The 24692-nt window shown below is 45.6% G+C and overlaps 1 protein-coding gene across 10 annotated transcripts in view; it reads right to left on the bottom strand.

The window, feature by feature from the left end:
* Positions 1–24692, bottom strand: part of LOC144114258 (uncharacterized) — a 110378-nt gene that overhangs the window by 66712 nt on the left and 18974 nt on the right. For all 10 annotated transcript variants that reach the window (XM_077647867.1, XM_077647874.1, XM_077647869.1 and 7 more), the window contains one exon: positions 7258–7317. In XM_077647867.1, coding sequence (XP_077503993.1) covers positions 7258–7317 — 60 coding nt within the window. The remainder of the gene's footprint in view (positions 1–7257; positions 7318–24692) is intronic.

The raw sequence follows: 24692 nt of genomic DNA, 5'->3' as shown, positions 1-24692 counted from the left end.
AATTTCACGCCTATGCGGTAAATGTTCAGTGATGTACAATGATTTTCAAGCACTCAATTAGCGTGTACACAAAATGTTTGCTAAAAGAGAAGCAGAAAAAAAACAAGCAACACATATGAAAATCAACATCCACAGAACCGAAGCGGTCTAGCGTTGCTGTGGGCGACGGCTGTTGGTCAGTGCAGGTAGTGTGGGCTGCGTTCGAGTTTCGGAGGCATCCCAAAATATCTAATTGCTTCGCGGAGCTCCGTTGACTGGAATGTATCTCAGCCGAATGCTGTTAAAAGTTCATCTAGCAGCACAAGGAAGCAGTCAAGTTGAATGACATTCGGTTGGAAGGCATTTGAAACGCTTATGTAGCAGGGGTATTACTTGTCTCGTATCATGATGCTTTTTGTAGTTAACATTTATTCAGATGTGAAAATAAAACTGAAAATTAACTCCGAGGAATTAGATTCACAATAAAATTGAAGTTTCTAGGTATTTATGTAAAAACAAAATTTCTCAAAGGTGCTGCAACATCCATCGTCACTGCCATCATTTCCAAATGACACTTCTTTTTGCCGTGTCACAGCATGCGCTGAAAGTGCCATTCGTTCAAGGGAAGTGCACTTCATGAAAGTGTCGCTAAACTTGCCTTTGTTGACAGGTGTATAAGTCAGGCTAGACTGATGGGTTAAGATCATGTGATAGCAAATGTCATTTTTATTGTGAACAAATTTTTGTCAAGCCGAAAAATTAAAAACAAAGTATACGTGGTGCTGCCACACAAGCATTCGTACTGCTGTGGCTGGTGACGTGTTTATGCACTTTCTTGAGAAATGCTATTTTGCCGTCAATGGGAAATTACTGTCGAAATACGAGGAAACAGTGAAGTGAGCATAGCCAAGAATGTGAACAGTCTTATTATTAAAACAGCGTAAAGTAAATGACTGAGAAAAACAGCTAGACGCAAAAATGTGTGCTGACACTTGGCCTCATATTCTGTGCACTCACGCTTCGTTCGTGTGGCCATTGTATGTAGCAAGTTCCAAACCACAAGCTTTTAATGGCATTCAGGTGCTATTGTGCTTGCTAGGAAGCCGAAAGCACTTTTAGCCGCACTCCCCGGGCTTCAGCGGTGTCTGTGTGAAGCCTCAGAGCAGCACGTGCAACTGGCTCACTTGCTCACTGGGCACCTCAACTGCACTGTGAGTAGGCAGTGGCGTCCATCTACAAATTGAGGCAGTAATGCACCTTTCCTTTTCTGAAAACCAGCGGAAGGTTCAGACTCCATTGATTTTGAGGAAAGGAAAGGTGCATAACTGGCTCACTGGGACAGCGGACACCTTAATTGCACTTTGAGGTACTTGAAGGTGGTGTTCATCTATAAAAAACCGTGCTTTTGCACAATATTTCGTGCTTAGCAATGCGCAACGCCGTGAGCTATCGCCGCCGGTATCACGCGTGCAACCACGCTGCAGCAATGGGCGCGATTACTTGTGCAGTTTTGCTTTTGCTATGCCCTATCATTTTTCACTGCTTTTGAGTACGAACTCTTGTAGTGCCACGCCACGTGGTATGACGTTCCAAAAGCGAAAGCAGCTGTGATGAGCCGATGGCATTGCAGCATGATGCGCTGTGTCAAATGCGGTCGCTCGTGATCGTTGACGTTGATTTCGTGTTTTATCGTCATGAAACTGCTAATTTCATAACTCAGCACAAGCTAACAGACAGTAAATTGGTTTTTGGGGAAAGGAAATGAAGCAGTATCTGTCTCACATATCAGTGGACACCTGAACCACATCGTAAAGGAAGGGATAAAGGAGGGAGTGAAAGAAGAAAGGAAGAAAGAGGTGCCGTAGTGGAGGACTCCGGAATAATTTCGACCACCTGGGGATCTTTAACGTGCACTGACATCGCACAGCACACGGGCACTTTAGCGTTTCGCCTCCATTGAAACGTAGCCACCGCAGTCGGGTTCGAACCCGGGAACTCCGGATCAGTAGCAGAACGCACTAACCACTGACCCACCCAGCGGGTGGCTGCTTATCGAGTTCATTATATCAAGGTCAACAGCCACAACAAGTTCGTTACATGGAGATCTCCAATACACGCGCTTCAATATGGGTGGTGCTGGGGAATTAAACTTCGTTATATTGAGGAATTCGCAATATGGAGGTTAACTACATCCAGGTTTAGCTGTAGTACGTGAGGCGTCGGCCTGCAAAGCCAGATTTTAGTAATTTCATTCGAGTGCTCGCTCTCTATCGCAAACCAGTAGCAGATAGATGAATTATGCAGGTAAATTAGTAGTAACAGTACAAAAAACTGATAATGTCTTAAAGTTTATGCGTGCATTCCCTGCCAACAGCTAGACCCTTCCATTGAAGGCTCCCTGGGCATAGTCACAATGCTCGTTGGATTGTTGTAAGCACCTCGCTCTAACGCTAAGGAAGCGGCACCAGAACCAGTTTGCAACAGTTTGCATCACTTCGCGCAAAAGGACACAAATTTGCAGTGGTTGAAAGCACTTAAACCAAGTTTGTTGAGCATTAGCTCGGTTTTGCTTGGTTTGTCAAAGGAAGAGACCATTGGTTTGCAGAGATTTTGCTTTTCTTCGTAGATAGACCCGCACTTCATATGTAAAGCTGCTGACAGTCGCCTTCAATGTTCACAGCGTACCACTAAGCAAGCGCACAACGGTTGAAGCAGCACAGGACTCGTGTAGTAGCACGCACGACACATAGTTTTTCTCTATTTTCGTTTTCGCGACCTTCAACACTGGTCCAACAATGCTAGGATTTCTGCAAAGTCATGCAGTGGTATTTCCCAGATTACTTGAATTTTCCCATTGTAAGTAAATCAGGCGAACACAGCAATTACCACAGCAAAAGCCACTGTGATCAAGCAGAATGCGCACACACGAATTTAAATCCTAAAATAAGAAGCAAAATGATTTATTTATAGATTAGCAGAGCAAGCATAAACTTCGTTTGGCACTCGAGGAAAAAGTCTACACATGCACTTGCACAGCTCTCACATCGCATTTGCCTTATTTAAAGTAGCTATCGTATTTACATGATTGTAAGTCGAGCTATTTTTCAAAATTTGAAAATCCGAAGTGTGTGTGTGTGTGTGAGGGGGGGGGGGGGTCGACTTAAATTCGAAACCAAAGCATTGCACCATAAATAAAGGCAAGACCAAAGAGATATCAGGCATGTTATAGCATGGTTGCATTTTTGCTGCGCCGCTCCATCGCATCACTCTTGGTGCTGTTTTGAGCAGCTGCTATGTCAAAGCGCAGAACCGCATCCCCAACCCGCGCGATGCGGCCGATGGTGGCTGCCGATAAGCAGCAAACCAGCACTAGCCCATTCCCCACACGTGACCACAGACTGCGTCTGCTGATAAGCGGTGGCAGCCGGATAACGCATTCTCTTTGTATTCGTTCTTTTTACTTTCAACCACACACTAGGTGCTCAAGGGAGCATCGATAGTTGATGAAAGGGCCGCTGTTCCAATCGCAGAGGCACCCCCACCCGGAACCACAGCGACGTCGGGGAGTGCCAGTAACCGACGGAAGAGCCGACGCCGCTCACGCGTAGTTTCTCTCTGGTTCTGACGCATGTGACTACTGCCGGCAGTGTTTCACAAGTTTTTAATGTAGTGATTCGTCATTCGTCATTTGCGCTCCGGGTCCGATAAGTGAACAGCACTCGTTCACGGCTACATTCAAGATGGCTGTCATTCTTTACGCCAAAGAAACTAACTGTGCGCCGGGCCGCAAGTTCGACGTTCACAACAGGTGATACAGGTGTGGCAGCTGCAGCGAGGCAAAAATCTCAGCTGTTCCATGCGATGTTGTGATGTGGCTGTTTGCGAAGTGCGGGATTTCGCTGCCCGACTGTGCTAGAACGACTAGCTGTGGGACCACAGCAGTGACGACAGTAGCGCTAGCGAGAACGATGGCGCAAGTGCAGGCGAGTAGTCCAGTGACTAATACACTTTCGTTCTGGAATGTGCCCACAGGCACGGCCGCGCGCAGCAGTGGATAGCAGCCGGCGATAAGCGGAGACCGCAGAATAGTACTAGCTATCGCGTTCTATTATTAAAGGCCAAGTGTAAACGACCTCCAAGTTTTTTTTTTTCAGAGATGTGATGTTGGGGGGGGGGGGGGGGGGGGTTGACTTACAATCGTGTAAATGCGGTGTATGACTTAAGTGTTCAGTAATTTCTATGGTCTCCAGAGAGAAGTGGCGCAGTGAAATTAGGAAGTACATCACAGGTTCATCATGTGAAAAAGCTGCTTTACATAGCGCAAATATCGCATTGTCCTATCTTGTGCTAGCAATTGGGTATGCTGTGTCGGCTGAGAAGTTGAGAACTGTGGCTTAGTTTCTCCCCACACCTCGCTTTTGCCCGCTGTAGCCGCGCTGTTACTTGCCGCCAACTAGGAGCAGAGAAGCACCTGATGAAGCGCTCTGCCTGCTAATTCTGTCTGGTGAACAGGTTGTAAAAGTGCAGAACTACTCTCTGGGCATCAATAAAAATGTTTCAACCACAAGAGACAAGCATGCTTTGAAACATTTGCATACGCGAATTGGTTTCGAAGGCAGTGTCGCTTGGCGCAGTGTGACATGCTGGGTTTTTGCCTATACCCGCGTCCCTGCCGGCCGCAGCGCCACCTTTTACAAACATGACACTTGTCTACAGCCGGCAGGGAGCAGACTGCACTTGGGCAAAACGTACCGATTCTTTTCCACTTACAACTGACAAGAAGTAATTCACGAACATAGAAATCACGACCACAGCAGAGTCAACCACAAAAGTTGTCTGCGATCATACTTATTGTGTACAGTGAAATCCACTTATAACGATATTGAGGAAATCGGAAAATCCGATCGTTATATCTGGACCAGCAAAAAAAGGGACCACTCACATTACCCACCAATTCCCCCACGCACATAGCAAATGCCATCAACACTCCTTTCAAGGACACACAAGCATCTTGGCACTCTGCCAAGTTCGCCAAATGCGCCATCCCGCCAGATGATTGAATTTTCTGGGGCAAAACAGCGCCATGGCACAAGGTGTTTTCGCCTTCTCAAGGTAGGGTAAGAGAACCATTTCCCAAGCATAGCACCCTAAAGAAGCCGAGTACCAGGCCAAGTGGGTACCCAGAGGCACTGCCGCCAGAGCTCTCGTCAAAAGATAAACATGTCGCAATGTTATTGGCGCACAGCATCTTGGCGTGCTTTCAAGGTCTACACTGTGTACCTAGTTCACGAATGCACAAATGGGTGGAAACCGCGAAAATTATGTTTGTGCAAGGAAGCAATGCTCACCAGCAACCAAGCAGGCTCTTCCATCCTCCCTCCAGCGATTGTGACGATGATAGCCCTTGGTTTGTTTGTTAAGGCCGCATGTAACGCAATTTCGCCACGCCGGTCCATTTGCAGCATTTACATGACTTTTCAATTCATTTGCTTTAAAGTATTTTACTTTTTACCAAACTTCGCGGTGAATTTTCATAGTAAACGCCTTCTGGGTGACCAGACTTCTATGTTGTATCTGTTATTTTGCTGACGACTGAATCGTTTTATGTGGTTTATTTTTACAAAGGGGCAACTGGGGAATTAATAAATCTAAAAAATTTAATTTTATAAGGAATATATTGCAATATCTGGTATTGTTATAAGTGGATTACACTGTAGTAAACAAACACGCGACAATCGACAGCACAGTGCACTGTTTGATGAGCAATGTGTGTGCAATTTTTCACTCAGATGAAATACATTAAAAACTGCTGCGCTCGATGCTTATGGGCACAGTTTACGACACCACACGACGCACCGAAGGCCACAAGCTCGCGTTATCACCACCGTAAAATGTGCATGAGAGCGATCAGCAGTTTGTTCTACAGTCGGCATCTGCACTTGATAACTCCACCTAGTTTCTTTCGCACCTATAGAGGCTATTTCTACCGCACACGAGGTGCTAACAGATGCAGCCACACGTGATGCAACGGAGAGCCTTTCAGCCTTTGCCTTTCAGTGGGGGGTGAGCACAGTGGTGGGGGGCTCAGGAGGCCTGCATTTTTCCGGTCTCTGGACGCATTTTAGGTCTTTGAAAGTGGTGCCTCTGATTGGTCGGAGAACTCCATTGCAAATATGTCATAGAAATGACATAACTGCGCTCATTTTTCACGGGCAGTTTGAATATGGAATGGTTTCGAGACTTTCACTTGCGATTTTCTCAGCAATGTAGCCACCTTTCCGCACAGAAAAAATGTCGGTAATGTTCCTGAAGAATAATCTATCTGTCTTGCTTAGTTTTCTTAGTTTTATATTTCCCTTTAGTGTACCTTTAAGGCAACAAAGCTAACGAATTAAAGAAGCTGATCTGTTCATGCTATGAATACGCACAAAAGGCTTCCAATGCACACCTCTAAAAACAATCAGCATAATTAAGATTGTATATGTGTTACCTCTTGCTAGCTTAATATGCCAGAATTAACGCTAAGCAGGATCAGGGGTCTCTAGGGTTAAAAAAGCGCAAAAGAAATCTATTTCTCGGAAACAGCATTTTTGAAATCAGCAGCTCATATTCTACTTATCTATGAAGTTTTAGCCGACGGCGTAAGGCTGCCGTTCTGTAGAAAATCCGGCAGTGACATGAGCAAAAGTTCCAGATTTTTCGAAAAAATGTCTACACGTGGCGTGGCAGAATTGAAAAGCAATGAAAACACCAGAAAACTTGTGCTTAGAAGGTCGCAACATGACTCAAATGTCATTAGGACATCTAAGTATGTAAAGCACATGAATTGTGCTGAACAGAAAACTGGGTAATTAGTTGGGAATTGAACCCCTGACACCTAAGTTGCAAGTCAGACACGCTTCAGTCAGTGAACCCTAACCACTGAAGTTTGTCTACACAAACGTGTTTCTGACCATTTCTATTGTTTGCTGATACTATCAACCTGAAATATACATATTGTAGTGCAGGTTACAAAATCAAAAATTGCAAATTAGGCCCTCGCACATGTGCTGAGGCATAGAAATGTTTCAAATCAACGAAACCGAAACTGAAAACTAAATGATTCCTCTTGGAAAAGGTTCACCTAAGTGTTTGGTCAATGATTCAAACAAATTACTGCACCAGTTAAAAATAACTAAAATAATACTGCTCAACATCCAATTCAGAATCATCAATATTGAGTAGAGTTATACATCCTTTCCTCTCTTTTTTATGACTTTACAAAAATTTTGCACTTACACCACTGACGTCGGATACTTCGCCATCATCTTCAGCCTCTCCCTCTTCCAAGTTATCTTCCTGAAAGACAACACCTCTGTTCAGGTTAAAAAACAAAGCAAATGAAACATAACTATAACCAAAGTTTGAATAAAAATGAAACAATGCACACCAATGAAACCAGCTTCTTATTGGTGGTAGCTATGTTGACCAGAACAATTTTTTTCATGTCATCCTAACAAGTAATAAACATTAATTCTGATTTCATAAGTTACTTAGCTTAGGATACTATGTTACAGTCAAGCCTGTCTATCAATGTGATAGTCCAACGAAAAGTTGCAATAGTGTGTGGGGAACACCTCATCACTGCATGCGGGATAAGAGAGATGGTGCAGTTTTATGACCTTGAGATGTCCAAAAATTGGCCTTGTCAACACATATTACAACCAAGTATACTACAAATGAAAACACAAATAACGAAAAACAAAACAAATACAACAAATAATGAAATGCTTAAATTTATGGTTGCATAATTATTTAAAAGCCCACTATTCCAAAACTGCATTTTTTCCCGTAGTGAGGAATGATTAAATTTGATACTTGCCACAGGTTCACACGTGGCCAATGCACAGCACAAATCCAGTAACTATGGCTTAAAGACGGCTTCTCTGGGGGCGAAAAAATCGATTTTTCAGAAATCGAATTTTTGAAATCCGCAGCTGTTTTTCTACTACTCTGAATTTCCATAGCTCCAGAGTCAATATTTCGACTAATACGATTAAAAAACAGATCCGTGCACATTCTGGGCAGATTTTGACGCGAAAATCGCTCTCTTTGCGCGACACGCAGCAGTCATTCTCTGGCAGTGATTGCCGAAAGAGCGGCTTTTCGTGTTCAATTTCGTGCCATTGCTGCACTTTTACGCTTACTGGCTGCAGAAAAAAAAGAAAAAGAAAGTCGCAACGTGCACTGCTATTCGCTGGTGAGTGCACGTGACTGAACCATGCCATCCGATTGGTTGACACGCTTCCCGTCGTCTGCGTGACGTGTCAGTGGTGGGCCGCAAGCGGGAGCCATCTGGGGCAGAATTATGGATCGCTCTCAATCGAAACAGTCTCGAAAGCAGTCTCAATTGCCCCTGTCCTATTGGTCGGCCGTGAGCTGTGGCCATTTTGATTTTTTGCGTCACTGGCTGACGTCATAAACGGCCCAGAAGTGTTGAAGTAGCTCACCTAATTATGCATGCAGATTAAGAAGATTTTTTGGGACTGGAAAAAGTAGTCTCAAAGCGTTTGAGACAAAAAATGGCGGCTGTTTACATCGTCGTATGCGCGGGTTACCGTGCGAGCAACGGTGTAGGAGGGTGCATGAAGGCGACTTTGATGCGTGGGACGAGTTATTTCGATGCTTCGACGATGAGACTACACAGTGGCTGTGCGACAAACAAACTCGGTACCTACTGCAAGGAGACCGCTGTACAACAATGCATAATAAATATTGTAAGGTGCAGTGGCTACAATGACTGCTGAATGACTAGTGCATCTTCAGTGATAGACAAAGATATGTGAACATCACCAAGGAGATGGTGTGTGAGTAGAGGTTAGTCTACAATAACAAAACATGCAACACCGTTACTGGAAATGATTTACAGCTCTAAGAATATACAGGCAGCTACATTATGGGAAATTTTGAGCACTCGCTTATTGCCCCATAAGTGACACCTAGCTTGGTTTGCGATAACACAAGGCTATGAAGTCTTGTCCATGATGACACGAGACGGTGATAATGCCAAATGGCCGGACAAGCTTCTTATGCTATCGCATAATATGTGTGACAAGTGTAACTGTTTTCAAGCTACTTTTCGTCTAGGTATTTAATATCCTAGTCATTTTCAACTCGTTGTTCCCTTTCCTACTGGAGCTGCCTGTATACAGGGTGCCTCAGATAAGATGAACCATAATTAAAAAAAAAGAAAAGAAACCTAAGTGTTCTTCAGAGCTGAAAGGAAGTGTATGTTGTTAGAAGCTATGTAAAGTATTTAAAGCCCTTCAAACACTGCCCTCACCAAACCCAGCTATACCAACATCACTCCGCTTGCTGTGCAGAATACAGTAACGTATTACACATCACTGCCCTGTACTACCTACCTCCCTGCCCTGGGTCATATGCAAACTTGACCATTGCCTCTACATATTCACTGTAGAGAATTCAATCGCTGTGTACCAGTGAACGTAAAAAACTTGCTCAACTTTCTGTCCTGTTGCAATTAGCATCTACACAAGCCATACAAGCAAACTACTTGCCTGGTTAACCCCGGATATACCGTATTTACTTGCATAATGCTCGCACTCGCGTAATGCTCGCACCCCCCACACTGGCTATCAAAAATTGGGAAATTTTTTTTTCCCCGCATAATCATCGCACCCCCAAAATTACTGCCGCGAGCCGTCTGCTTGTTGTAGCGATCGCCATCTATTGACTGCGGCCACAACTAACTGCCATGGTTGGGAGTGCGTGCTACTAGGCGGCGGTACTGTGCTATCATCCGCTGCCACCGCTGCTACCGCTCACCCACTCACCACCGCTACACCATTTTGCGAAGGTGTCTCCAGCTCTCTGGTGTATCGTAGGCCTCGTTTGCATTGTTTGCGTGTTGCACCGTGCTCTTTGTGCCGCTTCGCCATGGGACGCTACGCAAGCTACACAGCTGCTTTTAAGCTAAAAGCTATTGAGTATGCGTTGGAACATGGCAACCGCGCCGCCAGCAGACACTTCGGCGTCAACGAGTTTTGCGTCCGGTATTGGAGACGGCAGCACGACGAACTCAAGACGACTGGTAAGACGCGCCGAGCCTTCCGTGGACCGAAGACTGGGAAATTTCCTGGTGTCGAATCCTCTTTACTGGAATATATCAAGGCTCGACGAGCGGATGGGTGTGCTGTGTCGATTGATTTCATACGGAACCAGGCGCTCGTAATCGCAAGAAAGGAGGGCATCCCTGTGCAAGACTTCCGCGCTAGTAACGGGTGGGCCACACGATTTATGCGGCGCAATGGACTCTCGCTCAGGAGGCGAACGACGCATTGCCAGGGCCTGCCCGCAGCCTATGAAGAGAAAATAGTGGACTTCCATCGATTCGTTATCAGGATCCGGCAGGAGAAAAACTTCTTGCTCTCCCAGATAGGGAACGCGGACCGAACTCCGCTGAATTTCGATATGCCCAGCAGCAGGACAGTCGAACAGACAGGCGCTCAGACTGTGCACGTCAGGACTACAGGTGCCGAAAAACAGAGGTGCACGGTCATGCTAGGCGTGGCGGCGGACGGGCAGAAGCTCCCACCGTACGTCACTTTCAAGCGGAAGACCCTCCCGAAAGGAAAGCTCCCCCCTGGTATACACGTGCGCGTCCAAGAAAAGGGGTGGATGACCGCGGACCTTATGGTGGACTGGGTGAAGACTGTGTGGGGGCGGCGACCGGGAGCGATTCTTTTTCCGTCGCTCCTCGTGCTTGATAGCTTTCGGGGCCATCTTCAAGAGTCGGTTCGGGCGAAGTTCAAGGAACTGCGCACAGACCTGGCTGTTATACCCGGCGGCCTCACATCAATGCTACAGCCTCTTGACGTATCTTTGAACAAGCCATTTAAAGATAACGTCCGGAGGCTGTACGCAGAATGGATGGCCGAAGGTGAACATGCTCCGACGCCGGGCGGCAAGATCAAAAGACCGTCCGTGGAGCTGCTGTGCAGCTGGGTATCAGAGGCATGGGGGATGATTGATGTAAACATGGTGGCCAGAAGCTTCAAGAAAACAGGAATTTCGAATGCCCTGGATGCGACCGAGGACCACCTGGTGTGGGATGACGAAGAAGCATCGGAAGATGAAGAAACCATCGATTCCAGTGTCGACACAAACTCTGATGAAGAGTAGAATTGCCTGCAGGACGTACGCAACGCGAGTAGTGACGGGGAGGTTGCGCGCGGCAAATAAAGTGCTTTAGCAGCTTGAGCTTACGTTCACCCTGTACTTTTATAACGAAGGTAAGTTACGCTTGAAAGTAATGTTTTCGTTATATTTACAATTGCGGACCTGACAATCCTGATCTTGCACCCATTCATCTTTGCATTTAACACTCCGAAACATTTGCTTGAAAATTTTCCCCGCATAATTATCGCACCCCCAAACTTCGCGTTGATTTTCAGGGAAAAAAAGTGCGAGGATTACGCGAGTAAATACGGTATTAGAATATCAGCAAATAACGTTAATGGAACAAGCTCGTTCCCCCCTCTGTGACAAGAGCAAAGTTATCAAATCAAGCGCTTTCTTTCTCTCTAAACAAACTAAGTGGAACATAAACATCACAATTTCTGCATCTTGCACAGGAAAAAAAAAAAAAAAAAGTCACCGCAAGTACTGAACATCAACCGAATGGATCTACAAAAACACCAACGGAACATCAAATGCTTAGCCCGATGTGGGCGGCATCACTTGGTTACGAGGCAGATCGTGTCGGCTCTCATTTCCCGCACCGAGATTGCAAGCTATCAGCAGTTGCACCTGTCTGTTTCCGTCTGCCGGCAGTTGCTTCTGTGTGATGATTCATGATTTTCTGGTATTTTCTAAATAAAAATAAATAGAACCACTCGTCACTCAGTCATCGATAGTAGGCACCGACCAAGAACACAGACTAAAGTTGTCTTTGTCGATTTTCGAGCCGAACGCTGCTTGTAAGTTGATCTCGGCTGACCCGTAGCATTCACTGCTTTCAATCAGACTTTTCTGCGCACTTAAGACATCCGCAAAGTACCTTTATTTTAGATGACGCGCAAAAAAACACGAACTAGCCATGGAATCGGCTGTTTTCTTGCAGGCTGCCATGTTCACGCTATACCACTGCCAGTGCGCGCCCTCATGGCAAGAGAAGTTACCTTACAGCAAATTTAATTGCAACACTGAGAACTCTTCTAATTTTCCTTCATGTTGTCAAGTTTTCAACACAGTTTATTACCAAAATAAAACATCATCTGTTTTCTTCATTGCGTTTGTTTATTTTTAGACTGACATGTTCACGCTTTACCACAGACAGCACACCTTCGCGGCAACAGAAGTGCCTGAACAGCAAGCTTATTTGCAAAACTGAGAACACTTCTTGTTTTGCTTGGTGTTGTCGAGATTCAAATACAGTTTCTTAGCAAAATAAAACATTACTCATTTTATTCATGGCATCTTTACAGAAAAACATTAGCGTACGGTCCATTGTCGTGCAATTAAATGCTTCCGGGGCGGGGCCCCACTACAAGTCACCTCAACCTTGCTGGTAATTGGCTGATTCCGCTCTCGGCATCTCGCGGTGTCGCCATTTTGACGTCACGCTCTCAAAATTGAGACTGTTTTTGAGAGCGATCCGTAATAACGACCCTGGTCTGAGTATCGTCATTGGTGCGCCTTCGGAAAAATTTCAGAAAGAAAAAGAAAAGGTCACTCATTGATAGCTTTAACACTCTTCTGCCCGCGCCTATTCCCATCGATAGCCCGCTATCGATGGTTTCAAATTCCTATTTTCCCACTTTAGAAGCGCTCCTGGACAGCTAGCGCCATCCAGTGGGTAAAAAAAGAACCTTGCTTTCAGTTTTGCTTTGAGTTTTGTTTTTTCCGTTGCGCGACTATTTTTAAAGCACCTTCGGATTCACATGACTGCCGCTCGTTGTTTACATCATGGCGTCGACGTTGCGCGCCGCAGCTGCACGGAAACGGCATGTTTCCACGGAAATTGATGCATCTGAGAGCTCGATTTTATACGAGAACAGCAGCAGTGATGACTCAGAAGGTGACTTTGGTTCATCAGACTTCAGCACGGCCAGTGAAACTGCGTCAAACCGACCCGGAACGTCAACAGCCATGCCCCGGTAAGTATCGCTTTCTCCCCCGAAAAGTTCCGCTTTTCCTTCACGCTGATCGGAAGAGAACAGAGTGTTCTGAAGGTCACAACTCTTATCTGCAGGCTGTCAACATCTTTCAGGCGGGATTGTTTGCTGCTGGCAACGCAGAGCGTTGTGTTTTCGGCAAGAAGACAGCCAGGCGTCGACCTCGGCATTGCGCGCCGGAGTGCCGCATGGCGCTTCTTCAGAGCCGCCGATTTCTTCCTCCTATTTTTCACTGCGGAAATCATCAGTGAGATATGCACGAACACGAACAAGTATGCGTGGATGCATATTTTGAAGAAACTGCCCTACAGAAAAAAAGATGGATCTTGGGGAGAGCTCACCCCGGAAGAGATGACAAACCTCAAGAGCTGCAGCACAAGCCCCAAAAATGGAAAAATACCGAAACTGCAAATTGTGCTATAGAGAAATAACGGTCGAACAAAAGACAAATGTTTTCTGTGAGACATATGTGGAAAACCTCTGTTTCACGGCAACAAGGAACAGTTTCGTGCAGTGGCACGATAGTCGGTAGACTACTGTGTCCTTGCCTACCTCAGCGAATACTGTACACGGAAAGCTGAAATTTGCTGCAGTGTTGCATCAGTCCCTGTTGTAAAAAACGTATATCCTGAATTTTTTTTTGTTTTGTTTAAGTGAAGAAACTTTGATGCTTTTGTGCGTTTTCTCTTTCTGAATACAAATTTTTTCCTGATAATTTTTTTTTCATCACGTACTCAATAAACCTGTTGATTGAAACTGATACCATTGCGAAGAGAATTCCCTCCTCAAGCAAGTTTTGTTGAAAAAAATACCTTAATGACACCACCCAAACAGCACCACTTTTCCCGCGGGCAGGAAAGTGCTAAGCAAAGCTCCGCGGAAACCACAAGCATCGCAGATATACCATCCCGCCCGAATCGCATTGTGATGTGGGGACTGGGTTAGGCCTAACTGCAAAGGCGGCTGCGGAAAACACGGAAACCTGGAACAGCGGTCGCGTTCGGTGAGACCCCCTGGTGCTGCAACCTTCCGAGGTCGAAGCAATTACAACGAAAGCGCATGGAAAACTGCAGCAGATGGCATCGACTACCACAATAGAGCGCAAGGCAGCTTTTTTGGGTGAAACCGAAGACGCTGCGGCTACCTATGCCGAACCGCTCGACGACGCGACCTTCACGATTGTTAAATTTGAAATCGGCAGAAGTCGGCAGAAAACTTGCCGCGCACGCTGAAAGCCCGCAATTTTAATGCTAGCAGGCAAGCCTACTACATTCTGTGAGGCTATTAGCAATTTCCCAAGGCCACTGGATGGATAACTTTGAATTTTACTTCAATAAACAGCAGTTTTTCTCATTTTTTGTCAGAATGCAAATTTTGGACTAAGCAATTTTCTAAGTGGCATATCTCAGCATCTATAGCTGAGAGAACTATAATTCTTATTTTAGCATGTAGCTAGGTGATCTGAGCATGCAAAGTTGAGAGCAATTTTCAATTAAGACTCAGAAATTTTTTAAAGATCTAGTTCTTAATTGCATGTTAGTCAGAGTTTTGTTGCATAAATTTCATTGCGCTGTGAAATCACTAATGATGGTAAAATTAGAAAACTGCCTCCAACATTGCGTTTATGCTTTAGTTTTCTCTCTATTGTTTTGTTGAACAATGAGGGCTAATTAATTACATCTTGATAACTAATTAGCCTATCAAAAAAGTAATCACATTTTTGAAATCAGCATGAGGAGCTGGTGAAGGGTATGCAATTTCATTAAGTTCGGTGGAGAAATAAATTTTTTCCCAGAAGCAGTCTTCCCCCTTCAGAAATTTTGCAATCGTGACTATTTTTTTAAAATCATAAATAATAGCAACTGATGTTCCATTTCTCGTCTTATCCAACCAGCCGAGTGAAAATGTGATCGCCAACTTCAAGAAAGCAGCTCAGATCAACACTCCAAAGCATCATTATTGAAGCTAATGCTGGCAAAGCACCTTTTACAGTAATGTTGCTTTTCCATATTCCCTTCATATGAGTTGTTTTTATTTACAGTAGAAGCTCGGTGAAACAAATCTCATGGGGCCGCGAAAAAATTCGTGTCATCCGAAATTTTGTACCATCCTAATGGAAAAAATTCTTATGCAGAACAGAAAATGCACGCACAGAGATCTGTGTAGGGCCGACGGGATTTATTCACGGCCATGCGGCCACAGCTCTCTCCTCTCGGTGCGTGTGTGACTGGCGATCACGACGTCCGCGATGCTCCTTGCATCGCTAATAGTGCGGTATGCACCGCCACGCACTGTTCAGTGCGTGCTGCACGGTTAGCGATCGCGATGTCAGTGATGTGCAGGTCGCGCACTGCCGCTCACTGCTTGCAGTGCATGACGCAAGATTAGCGATCGTGATGTCTGTGATGTATGGGCTTAGTGCTCAAGAGTGCGGTCGCGGCTCGTATCATCCGTAGTGGCGTGGGAGAGTGTTTGGAACATATGAAATTCCGCACATTATGCGCAATGCACTCCGGCCGGGGAATTTTTTCGTATCATTGCAAGATTTGTATCAACCGTGCTCGCATCACAGAGATTTTCCTATATTTACAAATACTGCAGACGGCAGTACTGCCCACCCAGGAGAAGGTTACAAGTGCTACAGTAATAACTGAAAGACTTTCATCTCAAGGTAACTGATGCAGGTGTTGTTAGGGGGAAGTAATATTTTTGATAAAGTTTGGTCCTGGCAAAATATGGTTGTATTACCTCAGAGTGGTAGGGTCTACTGACCTACAGAGTGCAACAAAGACGTTAAAAGTATCATGTGACAAAGCAGATTTGTTGTGATAAGGCAAGTGAAAGAATTGTAGCCTAGCAACTTGACAGCATATATGAAGGGGTTCCATCTTAAGCTGTCTTAGCATAATACTGACTGGTGAAGTGGATTGGTAACCAGATAGAAGAAATGTGGCAGAAAGGTGCTGGATGCATTCTAGTTTAGCAATGCCTTTGGCATAATGAGGGCACCTACTATTGAAGCATGCTCAAGAACCGGTCGAGTGTGTTGTGTTGGGTTTTATGGAACACAGGCAGCTAAGCTAAGGCCATCATGCGTTAAGATCAGGGCATAGAAAAAGTTTCCTGTAAAATGTTTAGAAATGTGAAATATCGTATAAATGCATGTAAGGGCCGCACTTTTTTTTCCAGATTTGAGGGCCAATTATCGGAGTGCGGCCCATACACGCGGTTTGCGAAAAAAAAAAATTAAGCAGAAACACACCAATCAGGCAGTCAGCGGCCTTTATTCATATTCTATCGCCACTCGTGTCTTCAGACTCCGAGCTGGTGCTGTGCTCAGGTGCGCGCTCATCCCGCAAGAAGTCGCGCAGCACGTCCGTTGTCAACGCGTAGCCGTAATTCCGTGCTTCCATCACTTAGCAGGGCAGCTCTTCTTCCATTTCGGGAAACTTGCACGGCTTGCCTCTGAAAGCGCGCTTTTTGCAGCTTGTGTTCCTCAATGCATTCTTTTGGTTGCACCATCGTCAGACGCACTTCTCGGCCATGTCGAACTTCCAGCCTGCCGCGCGCTCCCAGCCATGTAGCAATTAAGGTGCCTGCCCATCGTGCTAAAACTGCAACGCTCAGTGGCAGCACACGAAAGCCACAACTACGATGGACCACAACTGTCGTGCCTTTGAAAGCCATAACAAAATGCTGGAGCTGGTGATACTGATGACGATATGGATAGCGGGAGCTGGCGGCGGAAGAAAAAGTTGATGATGGTCATGAGCCGCAGCCTCTGGCGTGCCATCCATGGGCGGCACCTGGAAGCTCCTGTGCACATGCGTCGCGTCCGCGATCAAGCACGCAGTTGCTTGCAGCCAGAGCTAATCGCAGAGGCATTTCAAAGGCCATTCCCGCGTGGGTCCTAAGGAAAGTTTGGGTGCGGCCCTTACAGGAATATTTTCTTCTGGAAAACAGGGCGCGACCCATACACGAGTGCGGCCCTTAGATGGGTTTCTAAGGTATTGTTGATGGTGCAGATGGCCTAAAATATTGTACTAAAATAACAGAGGAGAAGGAATTTGGAAATGGTTAAATGTAAAAGCCTTAAGAGGGGACACTGGTCTTAGACCTATTTTACTTATATTTAGTCCAATCCTAACGAAACTGTATCACCTTGCTCAGTTTTTTATACTGTTTTCAAATATGAAATTGCTTTCTTAATTCACTACTTCCCAAGACAGCTAATTTTAATTAGTCATTTATCAGTACCTCGGTACAAAAAAATGGCTCAATAGTAAGCAATTTTTAACCCACGGCTACATAATATGGTGAGTAAAGAGTGCAATAATCAAAGCAGTTTTTCCATTTTACCCTCATTAGTAATTTTACAGCACTTAGAATAACAGCGGTCAAAGTGTGGATATCACGCATCAGTTAACTTTACAAAATTATTAATTCTTGAAGCGTGATTGAAGAATTGTGCTTCGATCATTGCATACATTGTGCCTTCAGATTCCCTTAGCATACAATATGACATGTCTACCTGTCCTAGACGTTGAGATATTGACGTACTAAGACAGCCAGGTGTCCAAATCACCTGCTCCTGCACAAATTGAGCCCACACAGTGATCTAAATTTAATATTATGGTCAAAATACCAATTTCCTGGAGGAGAAAACTGGTAGAGTTTAAGAATAATAGCTAAAAGCTCCAAAAATGTCATTTTTAAAAAATTGATTTTTGGGTCATTTTTTGGTTCCAAAGACCAGTGTCCCCCCTTAAAGAAGGTCAGGTAGCCTCAGTGGCTATCCTTGGCTGGGCAAGGATCCTGAGGCTCCCAACCTATCAAATAAAAACCTCAGCATTCTTCTCAGGAATGAGAAAGTGGCTGAGGTCTACTACAAAAGACCAGCAAAGCAGTTGGTCAAAATTTAGTTTTTCGAAAAATCCTGATTCTCTTAAAAAGCTAAAAACACAAGACTTGCCAACGATTGCATTGTCTTCTAAAAGCATTCTTGGATGAAACAGAATGTATTCGTCATAAAATTGAATAAAGTTTTTTTTTCTTAGTCTTTGCAGTTTAACACAAGATAATAAGATGCCATTTCTCTCTTAATTTACGCTGTACTAAGTTCATGCAATCCTTAAAAGGTATATTTACTTTATTTCCTTGCCACGAGCTTTAGCTGCGCAGAAATCTGCCCTCTCGTTGCCTTTTATTCAGACATGACTCGGAACCCAGCAGAATTTTATATTTTGTCCTCGAGCTGTGGCTGTTATTACCTTGTGTATGATGTCACCAAGTATAGGAGTGATTGCATTTCTAGGGTGCAGAGCTGTAAGCACACTTAAGGGGGGAAGCGGGGATCAGATCGCGATTTTCGCGAAAAAAATCGATTTTTGAAAAGTACACTTTTCAGAAACTACAGCATCATTTCTATCTTGTACTGAAATATTTCACCGAAAAACAAACTCTAAGCACTAAAAATAAATATATTTGTCGGTGCCGGTGTCCACACATTCGACCGAAATCGCGAAAAAGCCGCGAAGTTCAAGGCGCGACCGCTCGAATTTCCCGCCACGGAGCGCCACCATTTTGGTATCATTGGAAAGCCCGACTCTTCGGCTCTTTGTCCCAGCCCTTCCCTTCCTCCCCTGCCAGCCAGCAAGCGCACAAAAAAATAAAAACCGGAGGGTGGGAGCACGGAGCAGCCAATGGCTGCCGCGCCCCGATTGGCTCTGCGCCGCGGCGTGTTGTAAGGCGTCTCCTCATTGGCCGACGCCGCGGCATAATGGTGGCTGAGGCAAGGAGCGTCTGCTTTTGTCCGTTGCTGGGAAGCCTTTCTGGCCTTTCCTTCTCTTGTGTTTCGAGGACTTCGACCACGTGCAATGGATCCGCGCACGTTCGAAAAGAAGTACCGGACGAAGCATGCCTACGTGAAGCGGAAACGCAAGCCCGTCACAGCATGGAAGAAGCGGCGATGTCAGCAGGTGGTTCGGCCGAGCCGAGCGTCAGTTCAGAATCTGCGGAGTACGCGCCCAACGTGCTGTGCGATCTCTCGCCCAACGTGCTGTGGGATCTTGCGCCAAGTCGAGCACCAGCCAGCGATAGTGAGACGAACCATGATCTTTCGCCGTTGAAGCGCGGGCGCAGTGTTACTTCACCGGTGACGATCGACATTCCAGTGAGTCTCGCCGTACGCGAGCGTCCCGTCGCAAGTTCGTCCAGCACAGATCACGGAGTGGGCTTGCAGCCTGCAGAGCATCAGAGACGCGCTTCCACGGTGAGTCGTTCAACGCCGAGATGTCTCCGCAGCCAACAACCGCCAGTGAAGGCAGTCCCGTGCCATTGACGAGTTCCGGCGCTTCGACGGAGTTGCAACGCGGGCGCACGCTCGCTGCCGCGCATGCACCGGCGGCCGTCCTTGCCGCTCATCGCAGTGTTGACTGTTCACCCAGTGAACGTCACACTATTCAAGCTCACCTGAAAACACGATTTGTGTTCGCGGAAACTGCAGAACTGCAAGCGTCGAGAGTTCGCAAATCGCTTCGCGCGGTTTCAGCAATGGAGCGCAAGCTCGGGCTGACTGGCTCACAGGAAAATGCCATTCCCGCACCTCCAGAAGAGGAGTTTATGCTTGTTCAAGTTGCTAAGAGGGCTAAGAACTAACCTGCTGCCAAGGACACCAAATTTTACAATGCAGGAGCATTCTAGACAGTGTGTGCCAGTATGGAACTTTGAGGCTTGTTTTCTCAAAAGTTTGTTTTGGGCTTATCACCTCACTCGTGGAAAGCATAGCACGGCAATGGGAGCACGGATTTTAATCCTGTTTGTTTTGTTGCAATTGCTGAAGTGTGCCTTATGTCAAGACAGTGTCAGATTTACCATTTAGGCTCACCATTTTTTATTACACAATAATTGGAGCATGATACATTCTAAACATAAAGAGAAGGTGCATACTATGTTGTTTAGAAGAAGAGCAGAGAAATTTAAAAAGAAATCAAGAGAATCTTGACTTAGACTATACTTCCTAGTAACTATTAAAAACATTTACAGACCCATAACCCATTTTGCTGTCACGCTAGGCTTTCCACGAGCAAGCAACATGTGAGCAATATATAAATAATGATAAAATAAAAACTACTGAAGATATTATTGTGAAACTTTGTAGCTGTCTGTTTGATGCTATTTCAAACCTGTCTGCCAAATTTCATCACTCTAAGTTAAAAAATGAAAAAGTTTGTTCCGATCCCCACATCCCCCCTTAAGGAGTCTGTGTAAATAATACTGTTGGTGAGGTTCTCGTTGACTATTTTTTCCACGCCCACACAGACTGCGTAACATTCAGCAGTGAAGATGGACCACACTGTGGAAGTCTGACTGTTTTGGAACCATAAAAGTGCGTACGTAATACTACTGTACTTTTCTTCGAGTGCAAAGAATTCTTGTACTATATGTTGTTGTGGAGTTTGTTCTTTATGCAACTGTGCAAAAGAGAGATCACAGACTGTAGGAAAATTGTACCATGGAGGCAGTGGATCTCGTCTCTTGAGCAATGTCAGGTAATGTATCTAGTACGCCGCGGTTTTGGCAAATCTCTTCAAAACGCAGGAGGAGTGGCCTGATAGCTAGCGGCTTGTTGTTAAACAGTGTTCTAGAAGGGCACTTTGTGACTATAGGTAGGTGTTTGGGCAGCGAACGGATTGTTAAAATGTATGAGCATGTGGGCATGGTTCTTCCGTCTGCAAGGGACGGTTTGTTGATTTCTACACAAAGACTCTCTATGGACGACGTCCTGCAAGCACCGAAGGAAAGACTCAAACTTAAATTATATATATATTAGATCCAGTCGTTTCAGGTACGAAGGTCTCGCTGACCCGTAAACTATACATCCGTAATCTAAGGTAGAGCGTACCACGAAGCGATAAATTTGTAAAAGACATGTCCTGTCAGCTCCCCAATGTTTACGTGACAGTACTTTATAGTATATTTATGGATCCGGAGGAGTTCTTTTTCAGTGCGTTTATATGAGGCAGGAAAGTGAGTTTTTTGTCAAAGGTTATGCCTAGAAATTTGTGCTCATTTTTGACGGGTACCTGTGTTCCATTTAGGTGTATGAATGGGTCGGCTTGTATGCCTCGTTTCAGTGAGAAAAGGATGGCTACTGTTTTCTGTGCGGAAAACTGGAAACTATTCTGAACTGCCCATGTCACTAGTTTATTCATTTATTCAGTTTATTCAAGAACCGGTCGAACGGAACAGACCATTCACCTCGTGGGAAACCCGAACATCCACGCAGATGATCTTAAAATACTGCAAAAAGGACCGAAGTTCTGCTCAGCACCCTCACTAAGTAAACCGGAGCTACTTGCCATGGCAAGAAAGACAGCGGGAAGAGCAAAGGACGAGACAGACGCCGTTCGGTGCATCCTAGACTCAGTGGAATCCTTTCCCGCCACAAAGGTAAACAAAAACCATTTGGATCTACACAAGCTGACCAGTTCTCTCAAAAATGGAGATCTCAAGCTAGTCCTGGCCGACAAAGAATGTGGTTTTGCCGTCCTCCTGTCGGCTGTTTGCCACAAGAAAGCTCAAGATGGTATAAGTGAAAATTCTCATCTTGCGAAGAAATTCCGCCCGAATAAGGAAGAAAAGAAAGCACTGCTCAGATGTGAAAGGCTTGGCTTGGACAAGCTGGATTCCAATGTAAACAAAAGCACCGGCTCGAGCTTGCAATGCTTCTTCTCAGCCAAAATCCACAAGAAGGATTGTCCTTTCCGGGTCATTGCAACCGAAAAGGGCACCTGGCAACTTGCCCTCAGATCATACCTTCAAAACTATTTTTCAGAACCAACTATCAATGACCCTTTCCTTGTGCCGCCGCCCAGCAACTGTGTCTGAATTTTTCCAGGAGAAGCATTTGAAAAATGTCAGCGCCTTGTCTGTTGACATCAAGGACATGTTCTATTCCTTCCCTCAAGATGCCATGCACATTGCCGTGAGTCAAGCGATTGACCTGTACGGTGCCACCAAATTCCAAAACCACTGCGGAATTGACATTGCCAGCCTCCTTGATCTACTAGATCTATATCTGCGCTCGACGGTCGTGTCTTTCAACGGCAGCTACTTTATCCAGAAGGAGGGCGTCTGTATAGGCTCGGGCCTCGCTCCGTTCCTCAGTGACTGTCTACTAGCTTCCTTGGACCAAAATTTGCAAAGAGCCTTACTTGGATCTTCGGTGGTACGTGTGTTCCGTTACGTTGATGACTTTCTGGTGATTTTTAGATTAAGGAGTGGCCACAGTGTTGCAGATCAAGCCAGTGACATCCTCACATTGTTCAGGTCTAATCTAAAACCATTTCAACTAACGATGGAAGTTCCGGATCATGACGGCATTCGCCTTCTGGACCTACAGATAATGATGTGCGACGAAGGGGTATGCTGGCGCTACTCACCCCGAGCACAAAAAGGGCTTCTATCATACTCATCCTCTCATTCAAAAATAGTAAAACGAGGCATCGCAACAGCCGCCCTCAAAAATGCCATTTCCAGATCACGTTCCCATCAAATGCAATCTGGCTTCAGAAGCCAGATCATAAGGCTGAAAGAGGCCGGCTTTCCAGACCACATCCTGCGTGCTGTAGCGGAGAAAATTCTTGCCGAATTCAGAACAAAAACAACGAGTTCGCTTGCAGCAAAAAACCTGAACTTTGTGGTGATACCTTATGTGCACAAGGTACCACATAACCTGAAAAGAATTGCAGGAAAAGCCGGTGTCAGAGTCATCTTTTCTGCCCCAAACAAACTGCAGCGCTTGTGTAAAACCGTAAACCGTGAATGCCCTCCACCTGCCAAATGCGGAAAAAATCACGAATCACCCGATGTGCAGTGCCGTAAAAATGTTGTCAGAAGATAGAGCTATCCTGTGGGCGATTTTATATTGGCCAAACAGGGCGCTGCCTCAATGATCGCCTAAGTGAGTATAAACGCTCCCTAAAACCACCCCCCAAAAGCAATTTGGTTATACATTGGCTTACCTATAAATGCACTCCTTTTTTCGGCCGTACTAGAATACTGTATAAACATAAGAACCAATGTACGCGGGAAATCGTGGAAGCTCTTTTAATTCACCGGGGACTTGAAAACTGCGTCAGCAAACCTTCCGTCACGCTAACACAAAAAGAAATTGACTATCTTAACAGTTAAGTTCGCTTGAGTAGGTTGCGATTGTGCGCTTTTGTTATAGTGTTTTTTTGACAATCATTACCGATGCTGTTCTTCTGTTGATTGTGCTCCTTTTTGCCTATTTATTGCGTGCGAGCGATAAAGCCTTTCAGTCGTAAGTCAGCGCTGTGTTTATCTCTTTCTATGTCCCGTCATTCGTGCGCTGTGCCTCCAATGACCTTTCGAACAACACAAGCCCAGCCTGTACTTCCATTTCACCAGACTTTTTGTCCGTGTTTTTTTTTACATAAGTGGGTGTCGCTCCATGCTTGATAGGACGGGTCATCGTCATTAGGGCCGCGCTCGCACCCGGCACAGAAATTACTAAACGCAACGTAATCCAGGACGAGCCCGCTAAAGAGTTCAATTACTGCACAGACACCACTGCAGGATGAATGACCCCGGATCATCCACGAACCATCGAAAGAGACGGAAATGGTCCCGGGGTTGTCAAGGTTCAGCTCGCAGTAGAGCTGCCGAACAGATTTGGCACTGTCTTTCAACACTTCTTCGGCTGCGCATGTTGCTGCGGGCGTCAGCTTACTCTTCACATAGCTCTGCCACATTTTCGTGTGCAGGCCACGATGCTATATATTCATCGCAGCAAACACATCAATTAGCGCGGTTTGCCTATTTCCAGTACTTTGCATCGCGCGTGCAGCAAGAATATTTACAACAAACAGATTTATTTTTTGGCTGCCTTGCGCGCGCGGCGAGCTCCATGCCGACGCAGTGTCTCCGCAATTCACACACACGAGGGACAATTTCACCGCTAAACCGTATTCGCGATTTCATTTAGAAACCTGCACATCCCCGCCACACACTCTACACTTCACGGCATGCAACAGTTTGTTGAAGGAGTCTAAACTCACTATAGTGAAAGCACTATCGTTCGCACGGTGACCGCCTGTACCGTCAAGGGGACGGTCGTCACAGTTTCCGATGAAATCAAGCCTTTTCTTCGTCGCTGCAGTTGATTCCAGCTCCTGCAGAATTTCCTCCGCTTTTCGCTTATTTTCAAGCAAGTCCGAAGGATGCAGCATCGTTGTGTCGCAGTGGACGCGGCCGCTGTGCGTAGACGTCGCCGAGCTCGCTAGGCCTATTTCGTCTGCGGGGACTTCACTTGCCGCTGGCTCCTGCACGTTCTCACAGCATTTGGGTGATGCAGGACATTTTCAGAAGTTTTCACCGCACACGGACTTCTTATTTTTTCCGAATTTGTGGCGCGAACGAAATTTACTCAGGCATCGTAGCTGATCGGTCTTGACTGTCGACAAAATGGCGTCTTCGACACTTCCAATGCTGGCTCGAGCAGACGATGCG

This window comes from Amblyomma americanum, chromosome 1, assembly GCF_052857255.1.
Source record: "Amblyomma americanum isolate KBUSLIRL-KWMA chromosome 1, ASM5285725v1, whole genome shotgun sequence".
Taxonomy (NCBI): domain Eukaryota; kingdom Metazoa; phylum Arthropoda; class Arachnida; order Ixodida; family Ixodidae; genus Amblyomma; species Amblyomma americanum.
Note: the sequence above shows the minus strand (reverse complement) of the source record. Positions and strands in the feature narration are given on the sequence as shown.